Source organism: Hemiscyllium ocellatum, chromosome X (assembly GCF_020745735.1).
Source record: "Hemiscyllium ocellatum isolate sHemOce1 chromosome X, sHemOce1.pat.X.cur, whole genome shotgun sequence".
Taxonomy (NCBI): domain Eukaryota; kingdom Metazoa; phylum Chordata; class Chondrichthyes; order Orectolobiformes; family Hemiscylliidae; genus Hemiscyllium; species Hemiscyllium ocellatum.
The window spans coordinates 3,602,319-3,615,940 of record NC_083453.1 but is presented as its reverse complement, the minus strand read 5'-3'; the positions used below and the strand labels follow the sequence as shown (position 1 = coordinate 3,615,940).

The following is a 13,622-nucleotide window of genomic DNA, read 5'->3' as shown; positions in this document are numbered from 1 at the left end:
TGAACGTAGGTGCCCGGCTACAAAAGAAGGAGACAGCACACGCAGCGTCACAGCAATTGCACATGGCTCGCTGAATATTTGAGTGTACACTGGTTCCATTGTCATCCTCTCCTCCCTCCCAAGCAGTCACCTTTTCTCCTTTCACTTGCTGCATTTTCATGCGCAGTTTTAGCCATTTGTCCCCTGCTGACCATGTTAGTTTGTGCATACCACTGGCCAGATACTGTCTTTGTGCATCGCCAGCATAGAATTATAGAGAATAGGAGCAGGAAGAGGCCATTCAGCCCTTCAAGCCTGCTCTTCCATTCAATACAACCATGTTTGATCATCCAACTCAGTTCCCTGTTCCCACTTTCTCCCTCCTGCTCTTTGACCCTTTCGCCCTAAGAGCTATATCGATCTCCTTCTCGAAACTATTCAATGTTATATCCACAACCTCTTTCTGTGGTAGAGAATTCTACAGGCTCCCCAACTCTCTGGGTGAAGATATTTTTCCTCATCTCAGTCCAAAATGGTCTACCCTCTGTCCTTAGACTGTAACCCCCTGGTTTTGAACTCCAATGTCATCGGGAACATCCTTCCTGTGTTTACCCTGTCTAGTCCGGTTAGAATTTTATTGGTTTCTATGCGGTCTCCCCCTTTATTCCTCTAAATTCCAGTGAATATAATCCTAACTGATCCAGTCTGTCTTTATACATCAGCCCTGCCATCCCAGGAATCAGTCTGGGAAACCTTTGCTGTACTCCCTCCATCACCAGAACACCCTTCCTCAAATAAGGAGACCCACACTGCACACAATACCCCAGGTGTGGTCTCACCAAGGCCCTGTCCAACTGCAGCAAGACATCCCTGCTCCTGTACTCGAACCCTCTCACTATCCCATTGACCTTCGCCACCTCCTGCTGCCCCCTGCAGGCTGACTTACAGTGACTGGTGTACAAGGGGACCCCGGGCTCACTGCACCTCCCCCCTTTCCCAACCTCTCACCATTCAGAGAACAATCCACCTTCACATTTCTGCTCCCAAAGTGAGCGAAACCCTGCCAAACACACTGTAACACCTCTGCATCCTCCTGACACCTCACCCTCCCACCCAGCTTGGTGTTGTCTGCAAACTTGGAGATATTACATAGAGTTCCCTCATCCAAATCATTAATATATATTGGGAATAGCTGGGGTCCAAGCACTGACCCTTGTGGTCCCCCACTCGTCACTGCCTGCCACTTGGAAAAAAAGACCTGTTAATTCGTACGCTGAGATCTGGTTGGGAGACAGGAAATCCAACTTATCTCAATACAGTAGCGGCAATCGCACGTGCTAAGTTTTGAACTTTATTGAAAGCCTGCTGAGAACCCGTCCCAGCCATTTGAATTAAAGCCATCTGTAATTGCCATTCCAGTGCCCTGCGATGCCCTCCGTTATCCTATTGCCCTAATCAGGAACTGGGCAAGCAGCTCTTGTCTTGAGTTGAACCCAGCTCCTCACCAGCTCATTGAGCCGCGGGAGTTATCCTGCCAGATAGTGGGCACTGCTTGGCACAGTGCAGAGGTTTTGCAAACCAACTTGTTCAGTTCAGACCATTCCGGCTTTCAGCCCGTCTGCGCTGTTCAATTTGAGGTTGGCGATGGGGATGGGACTACAACAGCCTCACCCCTCACCCCAAAAACCTCAGGCAAATGGTGGGGAACGGGCTGCCATGTTGGAAAGTATAGGTGGGTTGGCATGGTCAGACCTTACTGCGACATCCTCAGGTCAAAGGAAGACCAGAACTGATCCAGTTCACCTACCATCCTGATGGTCTCATGGTACAGCCATAAATAGAGGTGGGTGACTAATGCTTGCAATGAAATGCCGTCAGCTAACCCACCATAGACTAAGAGATGACATAAGGAGATGGAAGACTTTGGGAACAATGGGACAAAATGGCCTCTTCCCCTGGCAAGGCCAACATTTGCTGCCTATCTGTAAATGCCCCTTGAGCTGAGTGGCTTTCCCATTTCAGTGGGTGGCGAAGAGTCAGCCACATTAGGCTGAGGGTCTGGAGTCATGTGTAGGCCAGACCAGGTGAGGATGACAGATTTCCTTCTCTAAAGGACATTCATGAACCTGATGGGTTTTCCCAACAAAATGGTAACAGTTGCCAAATCCCGGCTCAAACTGCTCTGATTACACCCTGAAAGAAGTTCACCTTTGTGTGAATTAATCCCAACCTTCCCTCCAGTTCTGAAAGCAGTTGGTTCCATCAACTGACCATTTGAGATCCTCCTTTCACTGATTAGCTTGGAATTTAGCAATGCCCACCCCTGTTCCATCAAGCCTGGTTGTGCAGTCCTGGACAAAGGGAAACCGCTTATTACCTTCCACATTATCTCATGCCTCTAGCAGGGTGTCCAAAAGTAGGGGTCAGCATCCCAAGTGGGGTCGCAAACTGAAATGGTGTGGCTATGAGGTCCAAGGTGGCAATGGCTACCGCAGTTAGTCATAGAGTCATGGAGATGGACAGCACAGAAACAGACCCTTCGGTCCAACTCATCCATGCCGACCAGATATCCTAACTTAATCTAGTCCCATTTGCCAGCACCTGGTCCACATCCCTCCAAACCCTTCCTATTCATATACCCGTCCAGATGCCTTTTGAATGTTGTAATTGTACCAGCCTCCACCACATCCTCTGGCAGCTCATTCCATACACGTACCACCCCCTGCTTGAAAAAGTTGCCCCTTACGTTTCTTTTATATCTTTCCCCTCTCACTCTAAACCTATGCCCTCTAGTACTGGACTCCCCCACCCCAGGGAAAAGACCTTACCTATTTACCCTATCCATGCCCCTCATGATTTTATAAACCTCTATAAGGTCACCCCTCAGCCTCCGACGCTCCAGGGAAAACATCCCCAGCCCATTCAGCCTCTCCCTATAGCTCATACCCTCCAACCTCGGCAACATCCTTGTAAATCTTCTCCACCATCGTTTTCCCCTGTTCGCCCGGCTGCTCTCTCCCTCTTTCCCCTGCACTCCTCGGCCTTTTTTGAAGCTCTCTGTAACTCCCTGCATCTCGCTGAGGGCTTGGAACCATTTTCCAACCTGGAAAACTGGGTCACAGTTGGGAGATAGGTTGGGAGCGACCGATCGATAGAATCCTCATCACCTTTCCATCACCCCTTGACCCTTTCTTCAATCGCTGCTCCTCAATCCAGTCCTCCCAACTCTTCAGTCATGCTGCTTGCTGTCCTTGCCATCCTTTCCAATCTCATTTTTTTTCTCTTCTGGTGATCGGAGTGGGATGCAACAGCTTCAAGTCTTGTTCAGCCAATGATGTATAAAACAGCGGGATTACCTTACTCCCTACCCAACTGGTCACGCGCCTGGCATCTGGTTTTGCCATTGAGTCTCCTTGTTGGAATAGCTCCAAGTCACGATGTAGTTTGCTGATTCTCACTGTTTTGGCTCATAGGCAAAGGACAGGCACTTCAGTAGGTGATACCCAAGGGCCTGCAGTCTAGTTCCCAATGGTCTAAGTCTAGCTTGGCATGGTCTGCTTGGCACCTATTTGAGGTCCACCGCGAATTTGAATCCACTCCTTTTAAGATGCCGGTTGTAGTGGTGGGCTCTGTCTTGTCAGCTGGCACTCTACGCGCACTCTGCCAACGCTGGCTCCCTCAATCCAATGGCAGCGATGTCGGCCCAGTGGAGAGACTGGCTCTGTGAGGCTCTCACAAGGAGAACGGAGCTGGACTTGGCTGTCTGAGCGGAAGGGTGCCAGTCGCCTGCAGCCCCGAGCGCCAACAGAAACGTGGTGAACCCCTTTGTCTGTCGACCTCACCGCCTGGTGTTTCTGCCCTTTCTCCAGGCATTGTGTCAAAAGATCCAAGTGTTTATGACGCTTTCGAGTCGGTGAGAGCCAGCCTCTGTGGCCCAGCACACTACCTCTGCCCTTCCGCCCAGAGGCAGCCCGGCTCCGGTGGCAGTACCCGCTGCAGCGCCATGGAGGGCGAAGACGAGCCCATTTATCAGACTTGTATCTTTGACCCGTTGGACACGGGCAGCGATGGCAGCCATGGCAGCGAGGTGGTGCTCGCCAAGAAGCTACTAACAAGGAGCGTAAGTGCCAAGGCCGGGCACAACGGAGTCACCTGCTCCTCCTGGGATAAAGGCAACAACCAGAGCGCCTTTGGAACACTGCCGAGGAAATCCAGGAGGAAAAGCTTGCGGAAGAGGCTGCTGAAGTATATCCCCGGACTCAACCGTTCAGTGGAAGAGGAAGAAAGCCAATTGTAGGCTGAGGGGCAGTGTCTTTATTTATTGCAATTCTTGCCACTAAAATGGCCACCAGGAGGATTAAGGGTACCAAAGTGCTTTGATTTCACGCCTTTGCACAGCGGATAGGTAACACAGAATTGCCTGAGGATCCTGTCGGACAGTATCAACACCTTCAATAAACCCGCTTCGCATTTTGTGTTGACTCTGGGGTGGGGTGGGAGAGGTTGTAAGGTTCAATTGTAACTGCTTATGACCTTGTCAGTGAACTGGGGTGGGCTGGATGAGGTCGAGAACAGTTCCCTTCCCTTGTGTCCCTATGTAAGACAGTCCTTTATGACAATTGTTTTCCAATTGTGTCACTCGATCCCCCCCCGGCCCCCTTTAATCCCACTTTTTCGTGCGATGGGGTCAGAGCAGGTTTAAAAGGCTGATTGGCGAAATTCCTGCTCCCCATTTTTTTTTCATGAACAGGGAATTGGACAGCTCCACTGAAGAGCGAGAGAGAACTGGTCTGGTGGGCCGAATGTCCTCTTGCTGTGCAGTGTCAGGCTCTGACGCTATCTCATCCAAAGGCACAGACTCCTGCCCAGGACTGGGGGCACTTCCACTGGTACCGCCATCTTTGTACCTTGCCCGGCCAGGCATTCCTCAAGCTGTGGGCATTGCCATCCATGCACTGGGGCATTCTCCTGTCAAAGCAATCCCCCTCCTCCCCCCACTGCTGTCCAAACTATCGTGGTTTTCCTTGTTTTGGCTACAGCGCCAAATTTATGGTCTTTTGCACCTGGCCGCCATTTTCTTCACAGCTCTGAGGTGTCGTCAGGTGATTTTGTTTTGTCCTGCGGGGTGTGACTGATGTCACCCTCTGCCCCGCAGAATAAAATCACCTGACGGACACCTCAGAGCTGTGAAGAAAATGGTGGCTAGGCGCAAAAGATCATAAATTTGGCACTGTAGCCAAAACAAGAAAAACCACAATAGTTTGAACAACAGTGGGTGGCTTTGTGTGAATGTAAGGCAGAAGTTTTGCGGTTGGGAGGAAGTTGAGAAGGTGACATTCAGAGTGGGCTTGGTTAAAGAGTTTTGTTGTGACTGGAGATGGGGGGGGGGGCAAAGAGTTTGGATTTTTTCCAATAGGCGATGTCGGTCTTATTTTACCCCATTTTAACCTCTTCTCACTCTCCGTGTCAAACAGAGCAGAAGCGAGCCATTCAGCCCCTTGAGTCTATCCCGCCACCCTGAAGCTGTATGTGGGGAGAATTTCACATCCCCGACTGACCCCTGGCCCCTCCATCTGCCAAAGTTGACCATGTTGGCTGCAGCCGGGGGTCACGTGCAGCCCAGACCGGGCCAGGATGGCAGATTTCCTTCCCCATTTGGGGAACCAGGCGGGGCATTTGCAACAGTAACACGATCAGCATTCCCAAGACCAGCTTTCTATTCCCATATCCATTCATCCAACTTAAATTCCAACAACCGCTGTGGTAGGATTTGCAGGCATATGTCTGCCTACCCCACCCCCCCACCCCCCCCACCCCCCCCACCTCACCCCACTGCCAAAGCCTTAGCCGCAGCCTCTGGGTTTTGAGTCCGGTGACACTGGCACATCTGAGAAATAGACTTGCGTCTTTTTTGTCAGGATGCCTGGCGACGGGCGTGACCAAGATGGTGGCCAAGGGGCAGGTTTGGCAAAACCCAAATGATTCTCAAATTGGTTTACCATGAAGCCGTCTTCCTATCCTCGCCGCCAGTCTGTGTTCCAGCTTTTGGCAACACATTGTAAGTTGAGAGACGTGACAGCGAGTTGCATATATTACAGGCCATTTCCATTGAATGGAGGCTCCCATGCTATCACAGGCAATGATACATCCATAATATTAACCAAACGTCAACCCTGTGCTGGGACAAATCTGTGCAGCAAATCCTCATGGCATGGCTCTTTGGGAGAACGTTTTCCAAATCTAACACAGTAATTCCCAATTTTCATCTGCTCTTTGCAGCCATTCCAAAAGCTGCTATCCCAATGGATGCCAATCCCATTGGGAAGAGCTTCTCCCTATCCAGCTGTACCCCAAACACAATCTCACAAGACCGAGCAAGAGCTGGTGCGAAATTCTGGTGGACATGGCTTGCAGCTCCCACAGTTTTAATCTATTTTTGGAGCAAATGGAGCAGGATCAGGTGGGATTCCACAAAGCTCGTGGATTCAAGAGGTTTATAAAATCATGAGGGGCATGGATAGAGTGCCTTTTCCCCAGGGTGGGGGAGCCCAGACCTGGAGGGCATAGGTTTAGGGTGAGAGGGGAAAGATTTAAAAGGGACCTAAGGGTGGTACGTGTGTGGAATGAGCTGCCAGAGGATGTGGTGGAGGCTGGTACAATCACAACATTTAAAAGGCATCTGGATGGGTATATGAATAGGAAGGGGTTAGAAGGATATGGGCTGGAAAATGGGACATGATTAGTTTAGGATATCCGGTCGGTATGGATGAGTTGGATGCTGTACATCTCTGACTCTGAGTAAAGGCAATATCTTACCAGACTAGAGCACTGCTGTCTCATTAGCCAGAGAGATGACCAGTGGTGGTTTAACCTGACGGTCACCTCAGGCGAGGGGGGAGGTTGCGAAGGAGAGTGTTTCCATGGTAACCTCAGTTGTAATTGAACCCACGCTGCATTGCAAACTAGCCATCCGAGCGATCTGACCCCCTCCACTGGGTAACCCCCATGACACAGAGCAGCAGATCGAGCCATGGTCAGGGCTTGAGTATTGCAGGACTGAAGGGGTTAAAAAAAAAGAGTGGCAACTGAATGGGCCAGGTCACTGCCTCTTTAAATAAGCTTCTACTGACTGACTGAGCGAGCTGCTCTCAAAATAGCTCTGCAGCCATGCCTCTATTCAGTGACCACAAAGGCTTCTAGACACCGGTTATGCGGAAAAGAAACACATCACTGACAGGACGTGGTGTGGGAACTGTCTGCTTTCAGACCCGAATCTTTCACAAATTGAAATGTAGTCAAGGCAGGAAGCTGGTTGGTGGGGTTGGGGGGGGGGAAGCAGCTGTGGGGGATGGGGGAGTGGATGTCAACATCAGCTGTGACAGGCTAAAATCAGAAAGCTGTTGGTGCAAAGGAAGCCTGTCAGTAACACGAAACAATAGGCAGGCTGAAGGATGGCTGCATCCTGCTTCAGATTGGAGTTAATCCAGTTGAGATTAGGTTTGCTCATTATTGTGAGTGGCTAAAGCCTGAAGGCTAGGCCTCTGATCAGCTGCCTTGGGCCATCGATCTTTTTAAAACTTTGCCCGACGCTGGCGATACCTGAGAAATTCAGCCAAGCTTTGAGTGAATGGTAACACCCTGAGTTTGGATTTTGGCAACATTTGAACTGCCAATTTTTGTGATACTTTAAGGTCAACCAGGAGAAGGCTAACTTAGAATAGACTCCCTACAGTGTGGCCCAACAAATCCACACCGACCCAGACCCATTCCCCTGAATCTGCACATCCCTGAAAACTATGGGCAATTTAGCAAGTCCAATCCACCCTAACCTGCACTTCTTTGGACTGTGGGAGGAAACCCGCGCAGAGAATGTGCCAATTCTATACAGTCGCCCAAAGGTGGAATCGAACCCAGGTCCCTGGTACTATGAGACAGCAATGCTAACCACTGAACCACTGTACAATTACAGCTTTGGCCCTTTTGAGTTCCAAACCGTGCTTAAGGAACCAGCATAGCCCATTACACACAGTGCCATGTTAAGGCTGTACAAGACATTGGTAAGGCTACCACATTTCATTCCGATCACTCTGCTGTATGAAGGATGCTATTAAACTGGAGAGGGGGCGGAAATGATTTATAAGGATGTTTCCAGGACTGGAATATTTGAGTTATAAGGAAAGGTTGGACAGACTGGGTTTTTTTTCCTTTGAGTGTAGGAGGCTGAGGGTTGACCTTGTAGAAGTTTATAAAATCATGAGCAGTATAGATAAGGTGAATAGCCAATGTTTTTACCCCACAGTGGAGGAGTCCAAAACTAGAAGACAAAGGTTTAAGATGAGAGGGAAAAGACTTAAGGAGCAACATTTTCACACAGAGGGTGGTGCATGTATGGAAGGACTGTCAGAGGAAGTGGTAGAGACGGGTACACTTGCAACGTGAGGACCGCGATGTAGATAGGAAGGGTTTTCTAGGGATATGTGCTAAACGCAGGCAAACGGGACTAGTTGGGTTTCGGAAACCTGGTCAGCAAAGGGCCTGTTTCCGTGCTGCACGACTCAATCCCATCAGCCAAGTGGATGTTAACGTTAGTAACCAAATAGCTCAGCCCTTGGCTCTCTTTCTTCTGAGATGGAAAGGTAAGAGTTCAAAACCCACCCTTCAGGCAAAACAGAAGCTGACCCTTGTTAGTGTCAGTATGGAGAGGTCTGCTTGCCCAGACACGGTGGCTTTCAGATGAGACATTAAACAAAGGTCTCGTTGACCCTGTCCATTAGCACACAGGCTTCCATGGCTTTATTGGGCCGAAGAGCAGGGAGGTTCTTCCCCAGCGTCCCTCTGGAACTGATCTCACTCTTGTTGCTATTTTCGGTGTGCAAATTGGCTGCTGCTTTTCCTGCCTGACATCAGTACCGCCAGTCCCAGTGTACTTCATTGGCTGCGATGCGATTTGGGAGGTGCCCTTGAAGTCGTGACAGGCGATACCTAAATGCAAGTCTCTTCCTATTGGCTTGGCTAAGTCCAGACAGTAAGAAGTAGTTGTCTTTATCCGACCAACTCCCTTTCAGACACCCGCACATACATACCTGCTCAGTCTTCCTCCTGATCTGAGGAAACCTAATACCTGCGTGCCTTTTACAGACTGCAAGACCAATTCTGTATGTGGATGAGGAGTCCATTCTTATCCCTTTCAACTTACTTTAAGCATATTCTGCATGTTGCACCCTCTTTATATTTGTACAGTTCCACTTTATAGCACGTTCACTGAAAAATATTTTGTATGACAGTGTAGCTTTTGAATGAGCTGAAAAGATTCTGGAAAATATGTAGCTTTTTTTTAATGTTTGGAACACTTGCCTGCTAAAAAGAGACTTGAAGTTCAAGCTTTTTTCTAAAAAAAAAATTATATTTTTATTGAAAAAACAGATTTTTTTAAGATTACAACAAATGCAAAGCAATACAATTCAAATCCGTACAAAACACACAAGGAAAATGTTTGAAAAAAAATCAAACCCCTCATGTACGGAGTTCAAGTTTTTAACCCTCTCAGAAATGCTACAGCACAGAAAAATTCCATTCAGCCCATTGTGCCCGTGCTGGATTGCTTCCCCCCGCCTCCCCACCTCAGAATTAGGATGCAAGAAACGGGCTTGAGTTTAAAAACAAAAACAAGAGACCCCATTTTATAGAGCATCTTGGAGGTGCAGCAATGTCAGTTGTCTGTCAATCTTCATTCTGTTTTTTTTGTGATCAATCTCCTGTTTCTACTTTTTTTTCTTTTTTTTTTCAATCTTCAGTCTTAGACCAGGCGGATAGATCCTGATTGGTCGATAGAAGGATTTTGTACAAACATTGGACCTTTTGGCGGGGGACAAAAAAAGGGGGTCATGGAGACAGCCAAACTCTGCTCCATCCCCATGGAAACCCCTCTGACCAATCCGAATCTCCCTGCCTGATCTGAGACTGGAGAGTGACAGTTAACTGGTCTTGCCAATGGAGACCTAACCAATCAGCACGCCCATCTCACGCTGTCAAAATGGTGTCTCTTTTGTTCAATTCTGTTTCTTGCGTCCTACCTTAGTGCAAAATAAATAGGGTCTAGTCCACTGTCGGCAGTGTTTATGCATTCTCACTCCCTTCGTCGTATTTGCTTTCAGTCTTTGTTTTGTAGTCTGGATATTAAGGACAGCGTTACCACCTCTGCGCCGTGCTGGGGCTGACATTGACCCTCATAGACAATGACCAAAGCCAGAATGGTCCCGAACAGTTGAGATTTGCAGATGCCACCACACTTACTCTAGGCATGGTTTTCATTGGCAAGGCATTTAGCTCAATCGACACAAGCCTGGTCCCACCCCTCTTCATCTTAGCCCTTTCGCCCTTGTGTTTATTTCGCTTGCTCTTAAAACAGGTGCATCTTGTCCACTTGTCATGGTAGAAAGTCCCCCTTTCAGAGTGTTCTCTGAGAAAGTGCGTGTTCCTGAATTTCTGATTGAATTTAGTGTTGACGGGCTTACATTCAATTCCACTTGAAATGGAAATGATATCCTGTAATTTAGTCTGATGTTCAAATGGAAGCCAAGGTAAAAATGGCACGATTGCCAGATATTGTTAAACTGCTCAGGCATTCTAGTGTAGCCATGTGCTGTGTTCAACTTTGAACTTCCTGAGGCAGGTATTATGAAAGCAAACATTGCCATCGTCCTACTCTCTCTCTTTCCCGTGAGAGAGTGACAGCTGGCAATGATTAAATTTGAAGGTCACCATGCCTCGGGTAAAGGGAGAGGTGGAGGCAGAGAGGCCTCCAGAGAAGGGCTTCTGCCCGAAACGTCGATCCTCCTGCTCCTTGGATGCTGCCTGACCTGCTGCGCTTTTCCAGCAACACATTTTCAACTCTGATCTCCAGCATCCGCCAGTCCCCGCTTTCTCCTCGAAGAGTGGAACCAAGGTGGCTCGATGAGTTGAGGCCAGTGTCGGTCCTGATCCAATGGAACGGGTGGAACGGGCTCATGAAACCAAGGGACTGCCCGTTCCGAACAGCCTTTGAAATTCTTTGAATCACCAGCTCTCCTGCCAGATGGAGGTGCATGTCAGAACGGCAATTTTATCTTTTGAAAGAAAAAAGATGACCATGATTTTTATGTTTCATGGTATTCTTCAGCTAAATTGCATTCAGGCATTTAGTTTTGACACGCTGGAGCAAGGGGGTCTAAATCCAGTACTCTGAGGCCCTAGGACCTGAAAGCAATTGCCAATTGAGCAGTGAGGTAGTTTGGGCCAGAGCTGAATTGATCTGTGCTTTTTTTGTTCCAGCCTTCTGTTATGAACATGCCTCCCGATTTGCATCCACTTCTGACCCAGGGCTCTGAAGCCCATTAACCTCGACAATCTCTGCACCTTGAGCATTGCCAGCTGAAATTCTTCGGGCTGCGGTGCCTTTGTCCTGATTTCCCCACCCGCCCGGGACGAATGTAGCTTTGCCCTCTGACCTGCCCATTCTCCCGGTCCATCACTGCACCCGTCCAGCTGAGGGTTCACCCCAAGTGTCGCCAAGAGGTTGCGGATGTCAGTTCGCCAGAGAATGGTCATTGGCCGTTGAGAGGTAATGCTACACATCCTTAAACATGTCCATATCCATCTCTTTGCCTTCTGTCTGAGTATCAGAGAAAGGAATTTAAAACAAATATGTTAAGGACTTGGACAGTAGCTGCACAGCACGATTTCTAGGTTCTGGTTAATAGCTTGTCTCATCTAAAATCAGTGTCCTGTTCATTTAAATATACACTGAGTTGCTATTGTTTCCATGCAAGTTCTGGATCACATGTAATATTTTGTAAATATCTCCTTCCCTCGATGTTTAGTGTTTTACTAATATTTATTTTATTATTGTATTTTGCGAAATTCCATGTCATAATAAATTGTCTGAAAAACATTTGCCATTAAAAGCACTCAGCATTCTCGAAATAACAGTTTGTGAAATTGATTTTGACATTAATATTAAATCAAATCGAATCAGACTTGGTTGCCGTCTGTTTGCAATGAACAGTGAGAGGGCTAATGAGGAGGTCGCTCGTCAGATTAGACTCCCTACAGTGTGGAAACAGGCCCTTCGGCCCAACCAGTCCACACCGACCCTCCGAAGAGCAACCCACCCAGACTTATTTCCCTCTGACTAATGCACCTAACCCTATGGGCAATTTAGCATGGCCCATTCACCTGGCCTGACACAAGAATAGGCAGCGTTCTGTTCACTAAAGGAGAAAAACTCCACACGGGTGTCAGAGGCCCTGTTCAGAGCTGGATCAGTGTGTGAAGGATTTTTTTGTGTTAAACAGGAGCAGAGACTGAGCCCTGAACAGCCTGGAACCACACAGTCAGTGTGTCTGATTTACTGCTGTTGGTGTCTTCCTACTGCGGAGGAGTTTATTTTGAATTTTTGTCTCTCTTTTTTGTTTATTGTGCTTGTTTTCTGGGTTAAAGAAAAGAAAGAAGTGCTGGAGAAACCTGACAGGTCTGGCAGCATCTGAGAGAGAGGGAGAAACAGAGTTAGCATCTCAAGACCAGTGAGCTGCTTTCAAGAACAACTCCAGCTCCATCAGTCTGCGAATCCGTCTGGGTGGGAGAGCTTCCAGGTCACCCACCCTGCGCAAACCAGTGCAACTCTTTGGATTGGTCCGCACTTGTGTCCAATGGGAGCCCATGGCCCAACAGTTGGGAATGGGGACAGGAGAAAGGATAGGCCATCCTTTAGGCAGCACGGTGGCTTAGCGGTTAGCAGCGCTGCCTCACAGCACCACAGGCCCTGGTTCGATCCCAGCCTCGGAATGTGCAATCTGAGTGGTTTCCTCCCATGGTCCAAAGATTAGATTAGATTACTTACGGTGTGGAAACAGGCCCTTCGGCCCAACAAGTCCACATCGACCCACCCATACCCCTTCACCTAACACTATTTAGCATGGCCAATTCACCTAACCTGCACGTCTTTGGACTGTGGGAGGAAACCGGAGCACCCGGAGGAAACCCACGCAGACACGGGGAGAACATGCAAACTCCACACAGTGTGCAGGCTAGGTGGATTAATCCTGCTGGAACCACAGAGATAAGGTGTGGGTGGGATGTTGTTCAGAGGGCCGGTGTGGACTTGATGGGTCGAATGGATTCGAGAGGTGAAAAGTGCGGGGCTTACAATAGAGAAGACTGCTTTGCCTCTGCCACACAAGCAGCTTGTTGTGGCTTGAGACAAGAAAGGTGCTGTTCAGAAGTCAGTCTCTGCTCCTGCTCGACACAGGAAAGTGGCATGTGCTGTCAGTGGGGCCCTCTCTTTCAGCAGAATTTCAACGCCTTTTGAAATACCTGCCAGCATTGTTGTTTGCTCGATCAGTCTGCATTTAGTACAGCGACAGGATGCCTCTTGCAAACCATGGGGGAGAGGGAGAACCCCGTTATGAAGGTGCTCAGTCAGGGCAGTGTGTGAGATGCTGCAGTCATCAGTTATCACCCATGGGGGCAAGAGAGGGAAATGTGTTGAGCCCGTCGTTTGCTGTCGGACTAACGATGTGGCACGTGACAGTTGCTATTTCTGTCCGGAAGGCGGAACAACTTTGAGCAGATGCACAGTTACCCGCGCAAGTTCCACCGTTGCACCA

At 48.7% G+C, this 13,622-nt stretch overlaps 1 protein-coding gene across 1 annotated transcript in view; it reads left to right on the top strand.

The window, feature by feature from the left end:
• The window catches only part of tamalin (trafficking regulator and scaffold protein tamalin), a 37,382-nt gene extending 32,220 nt beyond the window's left edge, over positions 1–5,162 (top strand). Inside the window, exon 8 of the mRNA XM_060821018.1 lies at positions 3,849–5,162. Within this exon, the coding sequence (XP_060677001.1) occupies positions 3,849–4,276 (428 nt within the window). The 3' untranslated portion in view covers positions 4,277–5,162. The remainder of the gene's footprint in view (positions 1–3,848) is intronic.
• The last annotated feature ends 8,460 nt before the right edge of the window (positions 5,163–13,622 follow it).